Source organism: Pezoporus flaviventris, unplaced genomic scaffold (assembly GCF_033815535.1).
Source record: "Pezoporus flaviventris isolate CSIRO_AGI_PZ_B2104156 unplaced genomic scaffold, CSIRO_AGI_Pfla_v1 ptg000081l, whole genome shotgun sequence".
In the NCBI taxonomy this organism is placed as follows: domain Eukaryota; kingdom Metazoa; phylum Chordata; class Aves; order Psittaciformes; family Psittacidae; genus Pezoporus; species Pezoporus flaviventris.
Genome location: NW_026892629.1, coordinates 3,245,094 through 3,266,720, shown reverse-complemented (window position 1 = coordinate 3,266,720; position 21,627 = coordinate 3,245,094). Strand labels below are relative to the sequence as shown.

General features: G+C 38.7%; 1 protein-coding gene across 3 annotated transcripts in view; it reads left to right on the top strand.

Annotated features, from left to right (window-relative positions):
- TMEM200A (transmembrane protein 200A) overlaps window positions 1-20,039 on the top strand; it is a 53,818-nt gene extending 33,779 nt beyond the window's left edge. For all 3 annotated transcript variants that reach the window (XM_061474888.1, XM_061474889.1, XM_061474890.1), the window contains one exon: window positions 16,850-20,039. In XM_061474888.1, coding sequence (XP_061330872.1) covers window positions 16,866-18,341 — 1,476 coding nt within the window. In that variant the 5' untranslated portion in view covers window positions 16,850-16,865 and the 3' untranslated portion in view covers window positions 18,342-20,039. The remainder of the gene's footprint in view (window positions 1-16,849) is intronic.
- Window positions 20,040-21,627: the final 1,588 nt, after the last annotated feature.

Here is a 21,627-nt window from a genome sequence, read left to right as displayed (position 1 = left end):
GTCCAGGGCAAGCCCAGTTCAATTGAATTTCAGCATGTCACAGCTCTCCAAGCCAAAGTGTCTGTAATTAAATTCAAAAATCAATATTAATGCTCAGCTGTGTCACATGGCTCAAATCAGAAGATAATCAGGAAGTGCTGGAAAATTGAAGGTTTCATAGAAATACTCTGTTGGCTGTACTGCACCTCATCAATGTGCTTCAGTAATGCTTTTTCAGAACAAGTACTACACAGTGGTGTTATGTGATTAGGACTATATGACACTCACCAAGGACAGGTGTCACTATATTTATTTGTGAGTATAACAACAGTAGAATAGAATAGGGGTGGCATAGGGTGCCACGTCATGCATGGATTGTGAGTTTCCATGGTGGAAAAAACTGGCACATTGCTGTCTCAACTCTTCTCCACCTCTCAGCTCACAGGACATGAGGCTTTCAGAGTGACATCAATGTTCCAGCAGTTCTGAAAGCAGTTTAGGTGACACCATGGTCCTGCTTTTAGGAATTGTGTGATCTTTATTATACCTTAGATGGAAAGAAAATTAGAATCTCCTTACATACGTTGATGCTCTGTGAGCAGGATCACATGGGATGATATTTATGGCACCAGAGGATGATGATTTCATTAACACTAAAACTCTTTACTGACATTTCTGTAATGATTTCAGTGTAAGTCAGAATATTTCATCAAGAAGGTTTCTGCATGTAGACTGCATGCAAGGGAGTCATCTTTGTTAAGATGACTGGTAAGAGCTGGAGAAACAATAATTCCTTCCAGTTTTAGGGATTATTTAGGAATCTGCCCCCTTGGTCCCAAAGCAGGTTTACTCATCTGGGGTTTTTTGGTTTCACAATCTGCTAAGATTCTACCGTGGCTCCATATGATGTGCACACAAAAGCTTTATGTAAAATGGGTCATAGTTTGTTTCTCAGATGTGACATCTTCAGGCTATATTTATGGATCTATGTATGGATTATGAACTGAAAAGTTAGGAAAAGAGTGCTCAGCTGGGTTTCTGTTTGCAGATTTAAGTCAGCTTAAATAAAGCAGACAAATATTGAGCATTAAGATCATAATACTGTGTTCCTGCTTTTAGCATGTCTGGCAGCAGTGAGCTAAATGTTGTGCTCCTGTTAACAGCAAAGGCATGTTTAAGAGCCCTTGGGAAACCATCAGGTTCAGTATTGTCACTGACTGTTCCTAGGTGTATGGAAGGCTTCTTCTGTGTAAGTGGCACAAAAACACTGCTGTGTGTTATCAGCAAGCACATAATAGAGGTCTGCTCTACAAGCATCTCTCCATGGCTTGGAAAATGTGACTTGGAACTGTATGGGGATGGACTGTCCAAGTGAAAAATCTAAACACAGCTTTCAGCCAATCTGAAAAGCTGGGGATATTCATGGTTGCCATTTGCAGCTGACCAGAATTCCTTCAAAGGTCCTAAATAAAACATTACGACAAACAGAAATTTGCCAACAAGAACAACAACAAATAAACCAATATGATCGATCTTATTTTCTGAAAGTACAGATATTATATTTCTAATTATATAGTAGATATCTTATCTTTGGATCTTCGTCTGCTGAATTTAGCTTTTGAGGGGTACAGCAGAGATGTTGTGAGTGCTCTGTTCTGACCCATTCTTCCACCCACTCAGCAATCAGCCATGAAAAATTGCAGGGGGCTTGTGTTAAACCTTTTCTCAAATTCACAGTTATTTGAAAGGCAGAAGTGTCAGAATTGGCTGGAATTTGGAACTCTCAGTTGGGATATGCCTCGCTTAGAACCACACCCTGGGGTGTCAAGGCAGTGTGAGAAGCTGCACTCATGTACGAGGGCAATGCAGGCATGTTTCCAAGGGAGCCATCTGGCACAAGTGACTGAGGCTTAGGTGCTTATGAACAGCTCAGAGTACTGCATACTTCTCTGACCAATGGTGGCTATGCTAGTTGCTTATAAAGCAGTCCCTGACTTCTAGGACTGTAGGAAATTTTCTTGCTATCTTAGCAATGCTCTAGGGTAAGGAAAACTGAAGGGTAAATGAGAAGCCTTAAATGAAGCACCTGTGAAGTGGTTATTTCAGCCACTGAGCAGGTGATGGTTGATCCTTTCTGTAGAGGAAAAACAACAGTGTGATGTGAAAGAAGAAGGATTTTGTTCTGTAGTCTTATCCTCCAGCTGAACCTGGGGGATGTGATCAGCTTCCAAATCTGCCAGCAGCTGCAAATGTATCCAACTAGTTAACTCCCACAGACCCTACACTTTTCCTATGAATAAAACAGTTCTCATAAGCAGATGCTTCTTTTACCTTCCCTTTTGGTTTCATTCTCATCTGTCATGTTTTTCCACTGTTTGCATAGGTCTCTCTGTTGATTTGAGTTTTCCTTGCCTCCTAGCGTGTTCTCATTCATTATCTTCATTTTTCTGGCATTTGCATTGGTTAAATTACATTCTATCTGTGACATTCCAGGCTGTTTGCACATAGTTGCACTATCTGGTTCATCGCTCTATAGTCCTCTACCTCTTTATTCACGTTGGGTGGTCCTCAATGTTTGCAGCTCTATCAGCCACTATTTCAAATGTCAAGCTGAGTTCATGTTGTACAGAACCTTTTCCTTCTAATATTTGCTCTGTTAATTCCTGGACATATTTTTAGAAAAAAATAACAGTTGTTCTTTTACTTTCTTGTGTATCTGGCTTACTGTGACATTGCTGCAGTACTTTCATTGTCTTAAACAAGTAGTAATTACTTAATTCACATTTTAGTCACATAATGAACTTGAACTTGTGTACATATATATAGTAATACAGCTGTCTAACCCATTTACTTTACCCTTGGTTTTCTAGGAAGTGTCTTTTCTGCAGAATCAAAGCTCTCAAGGCTTCCCCAAAGAAGTAAAAGAGCTAACTTAGTACCTGTCTTAAGACCTGAACTTTTAGGACCGTATCTCAACAAAACTAGAGACTGGTTACACTTCAGGCATGCGCTGGTTGGTGTTAACTGCACTAAACTGGATAGTCCCAACTACTTCATAATGTTTGTTGTATTTTAATGGCTGTTCCCTGTTACTCCATACTTTCACTGACATTGCTGCTGCCTTTCCACTAGGAGGGACAAGGATTGAACCGTAACCTTTAAGCACAACTGTGAGAAAAGAAGAATCATAAATAAACATTAGTTAAAAAGTATTCTGATTATTTTCTATGAATTTTATAGAATACATTCTATTATATGTGGATAATTTTCATTTTCGTTTTTCTTGTTGCTTTATCTAAGTAAATCTATTTCAAGTCATTTGGTATATTGCTAACACATTGCTAGCCTTCTACTGAAAAAGTAAGTAACTGGTGATATTGTATTTCATTCTTTCCCATATACTCTGAACTTAAAACTTTATGGTGGACAGCTGGCAACCTCCTGCTGCTCAATCCATAAATATATTTTTGACTTACCTCCTTCTCCTCATTTCTTCATCCTGATTTTCACACACAGAGCTGGCATTTTGTCAAAAGTTTCTTAAAATTAAAATAAAATAACCCATGCTGTATCTGTTGGTACTCGGTAGTCTGCTGAGTTTTACTGACCTTTACTTTCTTTTCTCCTCAACAGTGAATTTAGAATTAAGGCTAAAGATTTAGGCATACCAGACTGACTGACACCTATAAAATATTCCGTGATGAGCTTAGAAGTCCCTAAAGACATACGACAAGAATGTAAATTTTACACTAACTGGAAAAACTTGACAGTATATTTTCTGTCTTGACTTTAAAATCATGATTGAAATAATCTCTTAGTTGTTCATGCCATCTATATGTGCCACAGATCAACCAACAGTTTGTAACAAGGTACCTTGAATAGCTTCAGTTTTGTATTCATTTTAGTTTAAATGTGCCTTACTTATAAGTGCTTCATTCTGAACATTATGCTGGCTTTGTATAAGTCAGGAGGATATTCATTAAAATAAACTGATACTTGTCTTTTTAATTAAGAGTGACCATATCCAGGCAAATTAAAAGTAAGTAAAATATTAATAGCGTATAAGATGTACCAATAGCAATGTAAGTGACCACCTCAAGGAACTAAAAGAAAGAGTACTGTGAGTCATTTGTGAATAAATTGCAACCTGTAATACATGCTAATAAAAGTTGTCATCTGCTAAAATAAACGTTACCTAGTATCAGTCAGTATTAACGTCTGTCCTGATCATATGGGTCAACTCAGGGTAGCTCAAGGATGTTAAAATAGAGATTTATAGACTTTATGAGTGGAAGGCATTGAAATTGTGCAACATACTGGATAAGCCAGCATGCTCTCTGCAACACAGCCATTAATAGGTCTTTAACTAGGGCACCACGCTTTAGCTAGCAGTACCATTAATCATTCCTCATGTATAAGGAATAGTCTCTTTTTTTTAAGGCCTGGCAGCCTGTTATTCCACAAACTCTCTGTAAGTGACTCAATCTAACTGGAACAACTGGGTGGAGCTGGTTTTCTGCAAAACAGCAGGACAGGCATATGCTGATTCACAGATGCAAAATGAAGTAACAGCAACTCTGCCATATTTCAGAGGCTTTGGTCTCATGGAAAAGCTGTGTATGTTTGAAATGTAGGCCAACAGGATGGAGTGTAGATGTTTGAGGTGAGGGAGGCAGATCTTTTAAGGGTTGTGAAAGAAAGTTTTGAGCTAGGTGTAAAGTTCCCTGTGTGAACAGCACCTGGGCATTCTGGAAGCAAGTAAAAGTGGGCAGGTAGCAGTTTTGCTCTACTTAACTGGCCTTACTTTGTGTACTACCAAGGAATTATTTGGCTTTAACTCTCAATGCTGTTCACATATTATTCATGGTAAAGGGAAAAAAAGGATTTACTAAGCAAACCACTTATCTGTGTAAGTGAATTCTGCTTATCAAAGGTTAAGATACAATTCTATAAATGTGACCCACAGCATTTCAGGATGTCTTTCTCTTAGCATCTCACTACTCTTGGGTTACTTGGCCCCTTGTGGGTTCTTCCTTTTCACAGTATCCTTAGTTTTGGGTATTACAGCACAAGGAGAGTGGTTATTAGAAGTGAAAATGGAGTTGAAGTACAGAAGAAATTGTGAGGGATAATTTACATAAGGGGAGTGATCTCAAGCCTTCATATTGACATTTCTATTGTTTTATGCACGTAAAATACTATTTTGTGTCTTGAAACTCCTGCTTCTGTATGTACTTTGGAACTTGTGTTTACTAGTCAACAAGCTGAGCAGCAGTGTGGATGCTTACAGGTTCTACTGATGCCCCCATGTGGATGCGTGTCTCGATCACTGTAGCCTGTGTTTGAAGACATGGTTGACTTTTACTGTTAATTTGATCATCATTTATTTCTGTGACATCCATTAATGGGCAAAAAAGTTTGAATGTGAAGGATACCAGAACTATTTTTGAACTGGGCCTTCCATTCTCTATGAAACAGGGCTTGACTCTCCCTTTTTTGTATCTAGCTTTTGAAACTATTGTTGACTTACTGGGAATAGCATCACACTAACCAGTTTACTTATTTTCAGGGGATTCCTGAGAATCAAGAAAATTTTCATTCCATTATTAATGTCCTAATAATATAATGATGCCCTATTTGGTTTATTATTAAAATCTATTTGGATAGAATAACCTAAACCTCATACACTGATTATTATGCCCCTATGGATTAATATAATTATATTGTAACTATCTGAGTTCACCTGCCCCCATGAGTCACTGAAAGTTAGTGTAGAGGTGCTGGAACTGACTTTAAATGTGGCAGCTCAGATACTATGGCTTTGCTAATTATGGGAACAGAGACCTTAGAAGGGGCTGATTTGTCTTGCTTCTTGGCAGAGCAAATTAACTCATACAAAGGTCTTCAGTGTGAAAAACGTCCTGACGCTGAGCCATGTTTTGTAAGTGTTCCTTAGATCATAGCGTGAAAGAGCATTTCAGAAGGCAGTGACAGGGCAGATGAGTGCAACAATAGCATAGAGCTCAGGTGTGCTGAAGCAGGTGTTCCTTTTGGCCATATAAACATTCTCACCTTGTGGCTGGGGGCACCCAGGGAGCCAGGAAATGTCTTGGCCGCTAATTTAAAACTATGTTGCCAGGTTTAGTGGACAAGTAGCAGGTTTCAGCCTGTGGCTTTCACAGTTACTTTTTGATCTTAGGTCCTTAAGTTCTGCTAAGTTGAGCACTTCACATGTTTTTTGTACCTCTATCATGCACTGAGATTTTCAAATAGAACCACACACTGTGGTTGCATTATTTGAGTGTGTTTGAAAGATTGGTTCTAGGTCTCTGACAGTAAACAGAGCATCCTGGCTTCTACTCCTTTGAGTTTGTACATTTTATAGAACAAGAAGTATTTCCTTGGTCAGTGGAAAAGCTTTGCTCAGACATCTTCGTTGTGGAGCAAATAGATTTTATTTCATATCTAATAGCTATATTACTTACACCCTCTTTAAAATACCTACTGCCTAACTGTTCCCGGTATTATTTGATCTTGCAATCATTGCACTTGTATACAGTGGGAAATTGCAGTTGTTAGAACCTGCTAATTGACATGATTAACTGAGCATGTAGTGCAGATAAGGACATTTGTTTGGTCTCCTGACAGCTGGTCACTGCCTATATAAAGTGCGTGTCTAGGCTGGAGATTTTGCCTCTGACTAAATCAAGTAACAAATTGCTAGTTAAGCTAGATGATGTGAGTATACATGGTAGCCAGAGCACTCCAGCATTTTTTGTGCTTTTATACCTCCACACCAAGTGCCTGCCACAGTTTTATTTGAATTTTTTTTGCATAAGGACTGAAGAACCCAAAATGCTAATACTTGTAAATGAAGATATTTCCTAACAGTTTCGATCTTGTTTCATGTTCAGTTTGTATTAGGAATTCAATTTAGCTGGCACACTGAGCCCTGGAGTATTTAATCATGCCTTTCCTTGGCATGCAGTAGATGACAGTGAGCATACCTTTTACTCTGCTTTTACACATTCATTCTTTCAGAAACATCTAGAGACCTTTATAAAATTTATTTTATGATGTGGTTGATAGCCGATCAATACTCTGACCTGTGTTTTTCGAGCTTGCTTTAGAATTCCTATTAGATCTGCACATTTTGGATTTCAGTTCTAGGGCTGCTTAGCTATAATATTACCTCACAGTTTTCACTTCCTTTCTTCTAAAAGAAGCTCCTTCTTTTAATTTTTTTGTAATGTCTAAAAGATAAAAAGTGAAAAAAGCAGACTTGAAGACATGCATTAAGATCCAGATGCTTATTTTACACATTTTAAACTAGATTGTGCTTCTAAAGTGATTATTTTCAATGAAAAACTTTACTTTCTGTTAACACTGAAACCAGGTAGATTGTGTGGCATAAAAAAATTAAAATAGTCTACTTGTTTCACCTGTAAACAGAGATAGCAGCCTTCCAGTATCTGAAGGGGGCCTATAGGGATGCTGGAGAGGGACTCTTCATTAGGGAATGTAGTGACAGGACAAGGGGTAACAGGTGAAAAGTTAAATAGAGGAAGTTTAGATTGGATATAAGGAGGAAATTCTTTCCTGTGAGGGTGGTGAGGCACTGGAATAGGTTGACCAGGGAGGTTGTGAATGCTCCATCCCGGGGACTGTTCAAGACCAGGTTAGATGAAGCATTGGGTGGCATGGTTTAGTGTGAGGTGTCCCTGCCCATGGCAGGGGGGTTGGAACTTGATGATCTTAAGGTCCTTTCCAACCCTAACTATTCTATGATTCTATGATTCTATAACCCAGGTTCTTTGTAAATGGCTAAATATGAACAGTACTAATGTGAATGGACAAATATGTCTAAAATAATTATGAATATTTGGCTAAACAGCCAGTATCTGCTTCCACTTGTAATATTGATTTTCACTAGAAAATGGACAAACTGAAGTGCTAAAATAGCTTAGAAACAGGTTTTGTCACTTTAGTCATACAGGAGAGTTATCACCTTATTCAGTTTAGGCTAGAAAAAGCAAACAAAACACCCTAGCTGCTTTTTAGTGGAAAAACTCAGGCAAACTGGAGAATGCAAGCAAATAAAAGCAAAAGTAAATCCTACTATACTGGCTTTTATTTTCCTATATGCATATTCTATTTTTTTCATCTAGGAACCACCTTTTAAACACCTTGTCTGCAAATTTAATAAAGCTTCTTCCAATTTTTGTTTCTCCAGTCTTATTTTTAGCTCCCTATTGGTTTTTGACTTAGTTCTGTAACATACTTCAGAACAGGACATGATGTATCTGTGCATAAGTGAAAATTTCCTTGCATAAGTAAAGAAGTTACCAATGCACACATCTGAGAACAAGTTACAGCTCTCAATTTATTGATAGTTTAATACCGTGGATGCAGAGATTACAGGAGGCATTCCACAAACAAATACATCCAGTGTCTGAGAGCTTGTATTTATTTAGTCTGTCATCAAAGACCTGAGCTAAGCTGGTAAAGCTGCCCTAAGCTGGACAGCTGGAAATTTGGGACATCCCACATGACAATGGTGGGGCAGGTGGGTTTAGATTGCATGAGACAGTTGTTTTGTGGCCTCGAAAACATGTTTGTTTTAGTGCATGACCCCTGTGGAGCCGTTCTAGACATAAGAGACCTGGTGCCAAACTCATGTTACTTGAGGTTTATGCTGGTAAAATTAATGAACTTCTATAGACTCACACCTGATTTACTGCAGCCTGCTATAGATGTGTCTGAGGACGGAACAAATTCAAAAGTGAGTGCAACTGGGCCAGGCAAAAGCCTGTACACCAAATCTAGGCCAAGTCATAGAGCAGTGTCTTGAAAGCAAATATAGAAAGTCAGGTTCCTTCTTTCTCTCTTTGATGTGTGCTCTGTGCTTTTGTGAGTGGCTAACGAGCTCTGTGTAATGCTGCCAATATTGAATGTTGCTGATTTTGCATAGAATTACAATATATGACCCACTGAAACTTTCTAGCTGAGGAAATAAGAGCAAAGAGGATAAGCAGTTCAGGCATTCATCTTTGTGCAATATTGCTGGGTGTTCAGCTTACTTTTGACCTTGGCATAATGGTTGGAATAATTAAAGTATATGAGAGATACTGTAAATGATGAAGGAATCCAAAAGGGATTTTTCTTTGGTGTGATTTCAAGAATGCAGACACAGCATTCCCCAAGTCTGGGTAACGGACATCTTCACTTAGCTTCCAATTATATTTATCAGTATTTCTGAGTTTGTAACTTTTAGTTGAAATTTCATAGTTTTTGGTTGATTATTTCAAGTCAGTTTAGAGCCAAATAAAATCTCAGGTGATTTTAAAAAAGGAATTTCACACTAATAAGATGTTAAGACAGACACTGGCAGACTGGAGTGAGTTTGGCATGGAGCCCCTGGGGAGGTCCGAAGCTGAAGCTCTTGAGAGAGCTTCAGCAAAGATAACGAGCAAGTGGGTTTGGTTCAGCCCTGCAGAAGAGACAGCTCTGGTAGGACCTAACAGCATCTCCCAGTACCTACAGGGAAGTTCCTGAGGAGACAGAGAAAGGCTCTTCACAGTGCCGCATGGTGTTGGGACACCAGTTGCAACAAGAGAGGTTTGGACTGGATATAGGGAGGAATTTTCTGCCCGTGGGGCAGTGGGACCAGAGGGCTATGCCAGCTCTGTCCTGGGGGCGGCATTTCCAGGCCAAACTGAACGCACCCCTAAGCAACCTGGTCTGACTGTGCAGCTGGCTCTGCTGTGAGCAGGAGGTTGGACTAGAGACTCCCAGCTCCTGCCTAGCTTGAATTATCCAGTATCTTATGATCCTATATTCACACTGTGTATATGAACCAGGGCTCTGACCTCCTGAGTCAGCTGTCTTGGACAGTATGTCCCAAAATTTTGTTTGAAAAATAAAATGATGGTCTTTAAGCTCACTTTCATGCGTTTTCTAAAGGAAGGAAAGGCTTGCACTGCTGCTGACACAAACTGATTAGCTGTGAAAGGTTGGGTAACAATCAGTTGTATCTTTGTAAGTAAGTTCTATTCCTTGTCCAGTTGAGAGGTTCACTTAATAGTAATGAAGTATGATTTTATAAAAATGGGTTAGTGGGGTTTGGGTTTTTTGTTTTGGTTTGGATTTGATTGGGGTTTTATTCCCCCCCCCCCCCCCCCAAAATAATAACAGATGGTTAAAGATTCTATTTTTTTAATGTAATTTTTATGAATTGTGGTAATTTTATAACCTTTCCACTGAGTCATTATGCAGACACTTAGTGTAACAGCTTGAGGAAGGCTAGATTAGGAAGTTGTATTACTCATAGTCATACTTGGATCTTCCTAGCTGTGAGAGTCCTGCTTTAACACAAGGCAGTGGGCAGTCCTAAAGGTCAGGATAGGCAATGTCATGCCCCAGGCTTGCTAATAAAATAGGATGAATGTTAGTCCAAACAGAGATTTGATATATTGAGTGTGGCTCCTTCAGAGTTGTATCAAAGTCACTTTGATAAAAAGGAACTTTTCAGCTGAAAATTTCAAAGCTTTAATGTTTTAAATAGGCATGCAGTTTCCTATCCTTTTGCTAGCATGACTTTAAAACCCCAGCTGAGGTTATGAAGATTTTTGATACCACATTTCACATGCTTTCTTCTCACCTATTGTCAATTAAAGTACATTTAAAATACCCCATAATCATGAATGCAGAGGAAATCTGTATTCTTGCTTCTTTTTTTTTAATCTGTTCCATCAGGTCATTTTTTGAGGAATGGATGTGAGTAGAGGTGCATTATAAGGTAGTCCCATTGATATGCTAGGCACTTGAAGGGGGCTGCTTGTTAAACTGTTAAATAAAAATGTAATTTGAGGTGATTTTTTTCTGCTTCTTGTGGAACTACCCTCTTTTTGCTGTTGCTTTATCATCTCTACCAGAATGATTAATTCCCCTGGGACTAGAAGTTGTGTATTTTTATCTTTGGAAAAGAACAGATTGTACCAGATGACAACATCTATGCATCGATAACATTGATATGTATAATTGTGTATTGGGAGGAAAGTATGAATGTATTAAATACAGCTTAATATTGATTTGTTTACTCAGTTATGTTATCAGTTCTATTACTACTTTATCATTTGCATTCTTGATTATGAGAAATATTTTATAAGTAAGCAGTCTCTTACATACCTGTTTCATTTCGAAACATCCAGGTTTTTCAAAGGTAAAAGAAACTTTCTTTGATGTTAAAATTTGTCCTCTTGTTAAAATTTGAAATTGAGTCACTTTCAGTCATGTCTCTGAAAAAAAGTTAGTTGACAGCAGTACAGTTAAGATGATGCTACTCATTAAGGAGGAAATAGGGATTTTAAGAAAGAGGGATATTAAGGTAGCAGTCTCTTAGGTAAAAGAGATAAGTAACTTATAGTTTGTGGAACCAGGAGAAGTTAGCTGGAGCCACTAGAACACGCTGGAGTTCCTTCCACTGAATCTGTGTTCTTGCACACACATCTTTCATATTTTCCTAAGCTGCTTAGCACTGGAGCCATTGTCTAAATAGCAGCTCTTGCCTCAGTTGCTGTTAAAACAGAAATGTGCAGTCTGTAGTTGGTTCTTGCAGTTGACACATCTCTTATATCTGGGATAATCAATCAGTGAGTCAACTGATTGACTCATGAAATCCTGTCCCACCCACTGTTTGCTTAGCTTCCAAAGGATAACTGGGTATTACTTCTGCAGACAATTCATAGCTTCAAAAGGACTCTGAGTCACTCCTTTTATCTGCCATACCTCCCTGTGGACATGTCCAAGATGTTCAGGTTGCTCTGTGTGCTGCAGCTACTCTAGTGAGATCCCAGGTTACCTGCCTCCCTTCCTTTCTCTAGGCTGGCAAAGTCAGGTGTGGGTAATGCTGGCAGCATAAATGCACCATATTTCTGTCTGATCACCAGTGATAGCCTGATGTATTGGTAGAAAAGAGGGATCCTCATCCACTTGTGCTTAATTGCAGTTTGTCTATGATAATTTACCTATGCCTTACCTTTGTATCACAGAGTCAATCTACCATTTCTTTGTTGATTTGAGTTTGACCTCCTGACTTTGTTGCTTGGTGAACGCAATTCTAGTGGTTACTCACAACAAAGTGTTTTGTGGAAGCTTTTTTTACCCTCTTTCTTATGTTTCCTCTATGATAGCCTTTCCTTGAGCGTCTGAGCAACATATGGAAAGGTAATAAAGGAGAATACCTTTCAGCTTCTTTGGCAGCCTTGACTTGGGTAGCCAGTGTAAAATAAGGAAAAAGCAGATGTCACTCCATATCCCAAGGTGACACTTCTTTTATCATTACCCATTTTGCATCATGTCTGCAAACCTTTCCTGGATGAACTTTTAGTCCTCTGGCTCTACTATTTTCTTGTTAGGTGGTCTGCAGCCCCTCCTGTGACTCCTTACCCACCCGTACTTTTTCAGGTGTTATTGTACTGGGTTTACGTGGCAAGGTTTTGGTAGCAGGGCAGCTACAGGGGTGGTTTCTGTGAGAAACTGCTAGAAGCTTCCCCTATGTCCGTTATAGCCAATTCCAGCTCCAAGTCAGACCCACTACTGGACAAGGCAAAGGCTGAGCCCACCAGTGATGATGGTAGTGACTCTGTGATAATGTAGTTAAGAAGGGAAAAAGTTGCTGTGCCACTTCAGCCAGAGAGAGGAGTGAGAATATGTGAGAGAAACAGCAGAAGCCAAGGTCAGTGCAGAAGGAGGGCAGGAGATTCTCCAGAGCAGAGGTTCCACTGCAGCCCATGGTGAGGTAGCTGTGCCCCTGCAGCCCATGGAGGTTCCATAAGGGAGCAGATATCCAGCTTTGGACCCTACACGACATCAGGTGGATGTCTGAAGGAGGCTGTGACCCTATGAAAAACCCACGCTGGTGCAGGCTTCTGTCAGGACCTGTGGCACATGGAGAGAACAACCCATGCTGGAGGAGGGTTGCTGGTGGGTATTTGTGACCCCATGGGTGACCCAGGCTGGAGCAGTGCATGATGAACTGCAGCCTGTGGGAAGTACGTCTTGATAATGGCTATTGAAGAGGTTAGAGCTGAAGCATCAAGAGCCTGAGTCATTCTCCTGTGTGAACAATGCAAAGAGAGTTTAAGAGCGAGGGTGAGTGGGAGCTGATTTGCAGAATCTCTACCAAAACAGGCTTTTCTTGGCTGATCTTTGAGTGGCTGAAAGGGCTGGTGTCAAGGCCACTCCATAACAACACCACATTGCAAAGCAAAGCTAAATCTAGAGGTAAATCTGGGCCGCTGCTTCTTTCGAGACTAAAATCCTAAGCTGTCCTGGCCTTTGGACTTGATATTCTTGCTGAAGATGAAACAAAGAGAGCAGCTATGAGGTTAGAGAGTCACTCAAAATTTGTTCAAAAGAAATTTGGCAGCTGTGGTGCTTTTGTATCAGCAAGACAGTTGTGTTTTATAAAGTGAATTACAGGCTTGACTCTTCCTTTTTGTTCTATATTCCACATCCATTTTGTCATTTGTTTTAGAGCCAGCCTGTGTCATTCACAGTGCCACCAAAGAGATGCTGTCTGAGCTCTTCATGCAATCTTTATTTACCTCTGAGTCAGTCTTTTAAGTCTTTGCTTGTTCAGAAGTTTGAATTCAAACTCGAGGGTAAAATGAAATGTAATCACTGTACTAAGTTAAATAATAGAAGCAGCATTTGTCGTTGGCACCCATTATGGCTGTTATGTGGGCAAACTAAAAAGCTTTGCAGAATAAATCAAATGTGTATACAATGTCACTTTATTCTAAATTAAACATTTCCTAAAAAAAAAAAAAGGTTTACATCTTAATATAGAATCATAAAATCATAGAATAGTTAGGGTTGGAAAGGAGTCTTTCTGTGTATAAAATATACTTGTACCTTGTTACTGCCAGACCTACTCTCCCTTGTGCTCACGTTCTGATGCAGGTAAAATGAACAGAGGAACAACATATTCTCCTGAAATGCTGGAAGGAAGTCAGCCACATGTCTTGAGAGATCTTGCTTCCTGTCTTACTTCAAGAGATCTCAGTTTCTGTATGTCCTTCAGTTAATAATGAAATTGAGATGTGGTTTTCCTGCAATTTTTTGCAAAATCTGCAAATGAGAACTTTCTATAGAAAGACATTTCAAGACGTAATTTTTAAGAATGTTTTTATTGGTTCTTCTTTTCAGAGTTAGAGAGGAGCTCTTGCTAGAGGTTTGTTTAAAATAATTAGCAAGACAATGTGAGTTTACAGTGTTCATCCTTTGGAGTAATCCAGGTAGCTGTGATAAGCACAGTACAGTAAACAAAATAACAAATCTTAGCAACAGGCAGAGTGTGGTTTAGCCCTAACCTGCCTTACCTGTGGAGTTCCTTGGCAGCCCTGAGAATGGACAGGGTGAGTTGGTGTGTGCCTGTAAAATACCACATGAATATGGAAACTCCTTTTCCCCCCCACCCAGAGGTCTGGGATTTGGAAAAGAATAATGGAATAAACTAGATTCTAGCTAAATTATTATTAATTTCAGTAAAGATATGCTAACATTATTGTAATTTATTTCATAGAGAAAACTAACTACATTTAATTGAGTAATGACAAAACACAGCAGCTTTTATAACGGACAAGTCGCATTTATTTCTGTCTAGAGATTCAAAACATTGTTTTGCAGAATAATGATCTTTCTTTTTTGGCAGAAACCCTTAAACACATCAGCATATGAGAAAGTTTTGGCTTAATTTTTAAAGTCTATCAATGTCAAATAACTTTCTTTGGGGGATTTTCAGTTGTTACATAAAAAAAGGCTTTTCATGAAGCATTCAAGAAATTAATTGGCATCAAACTATGGAAATTGCCCAGATGACAGCATAAAAATGGAAGAGAATTGCAAAGGGTGAGAATTTCCAGAACATGACAGTACGAGTGAAATATCAGAGATTTTTAGAATAATGCTATGAATTTCCTTCAGAAGTTCAGAAAATGCTGTATACTTAGCACCCTAGGCCTTTTTTCAGGTCTTTCTTCATAAAGCAAAGGTTTCTCACAGAGAAAGGAAGTGCTCTGTCCTAGAATAAAGTTGGTGCAGGGAGGGAGTTCAGGTTGCTACATCTTCTGTCTCTCATCTAAATTGCTACTGAACAGGTAATAATAAACAGTGGATTTTTAGTTTTTCTTTATTAGCCCTTCCTCTTGGCCCTTTTCTCAAATTCCCTGCTAATTTCATAATCAAGTTCATATGGGGTGGGTTGGACCTATTTCTGTTCATAGATATGCTTATGCGACACTTGCTTGCAGTGTTGGAAATCTATGCTAATGTCCCAATGTACATCTGTCTGTTTCTCATGCCATGGTACATCTAATTGTTTTTTTCCCGTGGGTGCGCTGCTGGGTTTTTTTAAAAAATATGTTTTTAAAAAGATCTGATGAAAATTGAGGCCTGTGAATTGCAAGCAGTCGCTGACTTGCTTTGCCTCTGCTTTTCAGCCTCTCACATTATTCACCTAGTCCAACTTTAGCTCTGTCTGCTCATTAAGCCATTCCCAGCTTCAACAGTCTTTTCCTCTGCAACAGACTGTCAGCCTTCTTTATCTCTGAGCCTAGTAATGCCACTGAAGAGAACATAATTTTTTCATACCTGGCTTACAATATCTCAAGTTTACTCTATAATGTTATCTAGTATTCATTCTAATATTAATTAATAAAGCTCAGAAACTATTTTTGAGTCTGATTATAAGATGCCTTATAAAATAAAATACAATTATAGAATCACAGAATCATAGAAGGGTTAGGGTTCAAAAACATCTTAAGATCATCTAGTTCCGACACCCCTGCTATGAGCAGGGACACCACACACTAGACCATGCTGCCCAAGGCTCCATCCAACCTGGCCTTGAACACTGCCAGGGATGGAGCATTTACTGCTTCTTTGGACAGCCTGTTCCAGTGCCTCACCACCCTCACAGTAAAGAGCTTCTTCCTTATATCCAATCTAAACTTCCCCTGTTTAAGCATGAACCCGTTACCCTAACTGTGTTTTTCCATTTATTACTCTTACTCATATGAAACTGTCAAACATGTCTTTCTCTTTTTAAACACATGCTCATTAATATTTCTTGTGTCATAGACAGCCAGACATGAAACTATGTCTAAAATGAATAATTTTCCTTATAAATGATGAAGCTTTGAATGGATAAAATTTATGAAGATTTCTTGTCTGGTAAATTAAACTGTGGACTACAGCTACTTGTATTGTAGTCCAGGAGGAACCAAGAAGGGGAGAAGAAAAATCTATATATGCATAAAAGAGAATCAGCTTTATTAGGAAAGACAAAAATGGTTCTGAATTTGAACTACTCTGTGTAGTTCAGACTCAGGTGATCTGAATAGGCTTAATAAAAACATCTTTAAATGATGGAATAAATATGTATTAATATATGCTGAAATCCTTAAGGAAAGAGCTCCTAAAGGGCCTATGTAGAGTGAATCCATGTTCATAGTCTTTTAAAAGTTTTTAAAAGAAGTTTTCAAAAGAACTAATAAAGTGCTGAGATTGTCTAAAATGCATACAAGGTAACTATATTACTGATTTTGCTGCAGACCAATCCAGAGATAAATTGTCTATTAAGAGTATTTAATCTCTAATTCTCAACTCTCTCTTCTGAGTATTTAATCTCTAATACTGATATATCGCCAGTAAGAGCACTAGCTCTTATATGTTAGCTTTTTAAAATTCATTAATATTATTATCATCTAGAAATATCTGCAGATTAACAAAGTGCTGTTTTCATTTGCAGACACAGCCTTTGCTTGCCTCAATATTTATAATTTTTGTTCTTTTTTTGCCTCCCCAGGGCACAATATAGAACTATGATAGCAACCGGAGGAGTCATAACAGGACTAGCTGCCTTAAAAAGGCAAGACTCTGCAAGATCTCAGCAACATGTAAATCTTTCTACAGCTCCAGCTACTGAGGAGAAGAAACCAGTTAGATGCCGACCTAGGGCAGATGTAGTTATTGTCAGGGGCAAAATCCGCCTCTATTCTCCATCGGGATTCTTCCTTGTTTTGGGAGTGCTTATTGCATTCTTTGGAATTGCAATGGCTATCCTTGGATACTGGCCCCAAAAGGAACAGCTTTTAGGATCTGAAGATAATCTCTCTGTAAATGAAACCCAAGTCCTGAGAAGCCAAGGAAGCATTTTACTTCGTTTCTTTGAGCAGCATGTGCACTCGGATAAGATGAAAATGCTGGGCCCTTTTACTATGGGCATTGGAATCTTCATTTTTATTTGTGCAAATGCCATTCTGCATGAAAACCGTGACAAGGAGACAAAAATCATACACATGAGAGACATATACTCCACTGTAATAGACATCCACACACTGAGGATCAAGGAACAAAAGCAGCTGAGTGGTGCCTTCACTGGCTTGTTGGGGGAAGGAGAACTTGGGCACAGTGGGAGCTTATGTGCTTCACGGCTGGCTGCAAACACAGTTGCACCTTTCTCTGGCTTCAAGAGTAATTTTAGAATGGATAGTTCTGCTGAAGAAGATGAGACTACCCTAAATGAAGACAGGATCACTGGTAGCCTCCTGCCACCTCTGCTGACTGAGCAATCTGGTTCAGTCTTTGGACTTTACCCTCACTCCAGCAAGGCTTCAGATGACAAAAACACTGGCTCTATAAAGTGTGAAACAAAATCCATTGTATCATCTTCCATTAGTGCTTTCACGCTGCCAGTAATTAAACTGAATAACTGTGTTATTGATGAACCCAATATAGACAACATAACTGAGGACTCAGACATCACTAGGAGTCGGTCTAGAAATCTGTCGATGGATTCTCTGGCTATTCCACTAACTGATACCAATGAATCTTATAGACCAGCCTCTGCCATGCTGCCAAGACACAATTCTTTTGGGGACAGTCCATCTGATCAGTTCAAATCTTCTATGACTCTTGGACCAAGCACAGGAAAGCTTTTATCACCTGGTGCTGCCAGGAAACAGTTTGGGTCCAACACATCTTTGCATCTTCTGTCTTCGCATTCAAAGTCCCTGGACTTGGACAGGGGTCCGTCTATGCTCACTGTCCAAGCTGAACAAAGGAAGCACCCTAGCTGGCCCAGACTGGATCGGAGCAACAGTAAAGGATATATGAAACTAGAAAACAAAGAGGACCCAATGGATAGGTTACTTGTGCCACAAGCGGCAGTCAAGAAAGACTTTACTAATAAGGAAAAACTTCTTATGATATCAAGATCTCATAATAATTTGAGTTTTGAACATGATGAGTTTTTGAGTAACAACCTGAAGAGAGGAACATCTGAAACAAGATTTTAATATTTAAATTGCAATTTAGAAGATGTCACACAGTATTTTTAAAAAAAACATTTTGACAAGTGTTTCCTTTTCAGTGACACTAGTACTAGCCTGTTTTTAACCAAATGCTTAATATAGCCCATCAAAACTGGTTTGTGTGAACAGAGATCTTCATCTTAAAAAAATACCAACCTTAATGCCAGGTTTTTTGTCTTAGTAACATACAGCTGCAATACTGTACATTATCAATTGCTCAGAGATTTTTGGTAGAACTGATTCTAATTTTCCCTGAGTCATTATTATTTTGTTCTATATAAGCATGCTATCTTTTATCAATTGACTCCAGAAGTCTGCATTAGGAAAAAAGCTCCATTTACCTGTAAATTCTATCTATTTAATAACTGCAAGAGTCTGAAAACAGTGCTTGCAGTCTAGAATGGGAAGTGAACAGGAGCACACCCTGGAATTGTCAAATCCAGGCCTATATCCTAGGTGTTGTCTTTTACATATGGTACATCTCAGTAACTGCAGTCTTGCCATTGTCATTGTGAGAAACTTGTTTACATATTGGGATGGGTGGATAAAAAAGAGTGGGTATAATTAAAACCATTTTTGTAAATTCATTGTAATCGGTCGAGTTGAATACCAGTGTTGTGAATTATTAACTATGCTTTGTACAATAATATTTCTACGTCCATTGTAATTTAATCTTGTAATTCTGGGAAAGCATATATAAAGTAAGAAATCTGAAAATTCTTCTGGGATTAGTTATCTAACCCACTTTGATTGGCAGCAGTTTTAAAATAAAAATATACATATTCAATTAAAATCATAGGAACATGATGAATGCCAGCAGGATTTTAGAAACATAGTGTATAATAGGATTATACTGTGACATGCATCTGAAGAGAATAATGGAAAATGAATATATTGCCTCTCATTACAATAACGAGTAGTTAAATAGCTAGATCTCTGTGTTCAAAATACTGATACAAAGCATATAGTTCAATATGTATACTAGCATAGTATGAAAGACCTTTGCCTAGATTTTGATTTCTGTATTTCACATAATTATTGGTGTGACGGTTCACTGAAGGTTTAGCTGTGGTAATTTGCATTACAAGATTCTGCAGAAGGAAGTGACATTTAAAACAATGTTTTTCTCAGCAAACCAATCTTCACAGTTGACAGTTGTATTACTAAAGAAAATGAAAATTTGAATGTGCATACCAGAAGGTTTTCATGTATTTCACTAAGGTATTCAGTCCACAGTCCTGCCACAACAGCCATGCTAGAGAATGTCACTTCAAGTGACATTTGTTGCAAGGCTCACCTAACAGGATGTTGGTCTTAATTGGTTGGGTTTGATATTTTTACTTAACCTAAATACTCAGGAATTCTTTTTAATGGCTTTTCCCAAAAAGAATAAAACCTGTTAAAATGTTGTTGTTCTTCATTTACTTTGATTATGGAAGATCAAAGATGAAAATACCCTCTCTCTTTTTTTAATATTAAACTCTGTATTTCAGCTGCGTGATGTTTATGTATCAGGAGCATTACTTGCTCAGTGAATTGAGGCATAGTGTTAACTGTTAGAACCTCAAGCCTATATATTGTAACAGAGTTGGCTAAATATTTTGCTATGAAGCTTTTAATAACTTTCTGGTTTGTGTTCTTAAGACATTTGCTATTTTTTGAAATAAAATGTCTATCTACATATATCTGGTTTAAGACCTGTTTTTCTTCTATGCTCTCAAATCTTCCATACCAAAGTATAATTGGGTATCGTAACATTGTATATAACATTGTGCTTAATATATATTCTTGCCACTGGATATTTGGCTATGACTAATTGATTTCAACGACATCCTTGTAGATGTAAAGACTTGGATGTTTTTTCCTCATGTAATGTGAAATACGGTTTTGATACAAGGAATTTTTTTATAAAAAGAACATCCTGTTCTTTTTAATTTGCAGTAGGTTTCTTACAAAAATGGAAAACACTATTAAAGACATTAATGATTTAAGCTTTTATTTTCCTAATAGCTACACTAAATCATAGCTTAAAAGACTGGTTTTGGGGTACCATCATATATTTAATAGTGGTTCTTTTCTAAGGACAGCAGGGCATGAGCTTTTAATTTCAACATAGATACTTGTTACTGAAAAATATACTCACTTTGGAAAAATTACCCACTTGGGGGACCAGAGTAAGGCTACTGACTTAAAGCAAGAAATCAAAATAATACCATACAAAGAAACTCCATGGCTGACAGACCAAAACATTCCCAGATAACCCCAAAATGGAATATTTAATTGAGATAATCACAAGATGGTTGCTGTTGGAAGGGATGTCTGGAGGTCATCTTGTCCAACCCCCTGCTCAAGCAGGGTCACCTGGAGGTGGTTGACCAGGACTATGTCCAGGTGGTTTCTGAGTAAATCCAAGGAGAGAAACCCAACAATCTCCCTGAGTGACCTGTGCCAGTATTCGGTCACCCTCAAAGTAAGAGTGTTATCTGATGTTCAGAGGGACCCTCCTGTATTGCAATTTGTGCCAATTGCCTTGTGTCCTGTCACTGGGCACCAGGCTCTTTTCAGAGCTTGGCTCCTTATTTTTGCCCCCTCCTTTAGGTATTAAGGTGTCTGTACACCTACATATGGTGTTAAGATCCCCCTAAGCCTTTTCTCCAGGCTAAGCAGTGCTCCCAGGTCTCTCAGCCTGCCCTCAGAGGAGAGCACGCCCCAGTCCCTTCATTACCTTTGTGGCCCCTCACTGGTACATCTCCAGTGTGTCCATGTTTCTCTTGTATTGAGGAACCCAGAACTGCACCCAGCACTCCAGATGTGGCCTCCCTAGTGCCATGTAGAGGGAAAGGATCCCCTCACTTGATGGTAATGTAGGACATCACATCCTTCCATATTACTTGGTAGTTCCAGCTCAAGCTAGTCATGAAAGCTTGCAGACAGTTTAAAAGGCCTGAACACTAGTCTTCATGTACAGAAGTCAGAAACTGCAGCAGGGCGAAGATGCAGTAGTACATGAGGAAAGTTAGGAACCTTACAGTGGCCAAAATGGGAGCCATGTACAGTTGGCAAGTAAGAAACTGGTGAAGACAAAAACATGTCTTAAATTGTGTCTTTAAGGCACCCATATCATATTCAGTCTCTTGCTGATTCAGTTCACAGACTTTTTTCTTAATTTAGTTTCTGTTATCAATGCTCTATGCAGCCCCACAATGAGTTGCTCTGGTTCAACTGCAGGGTGACAAATAAGCCAAAGTCAGGACCTTCTAAACTAGTTTTA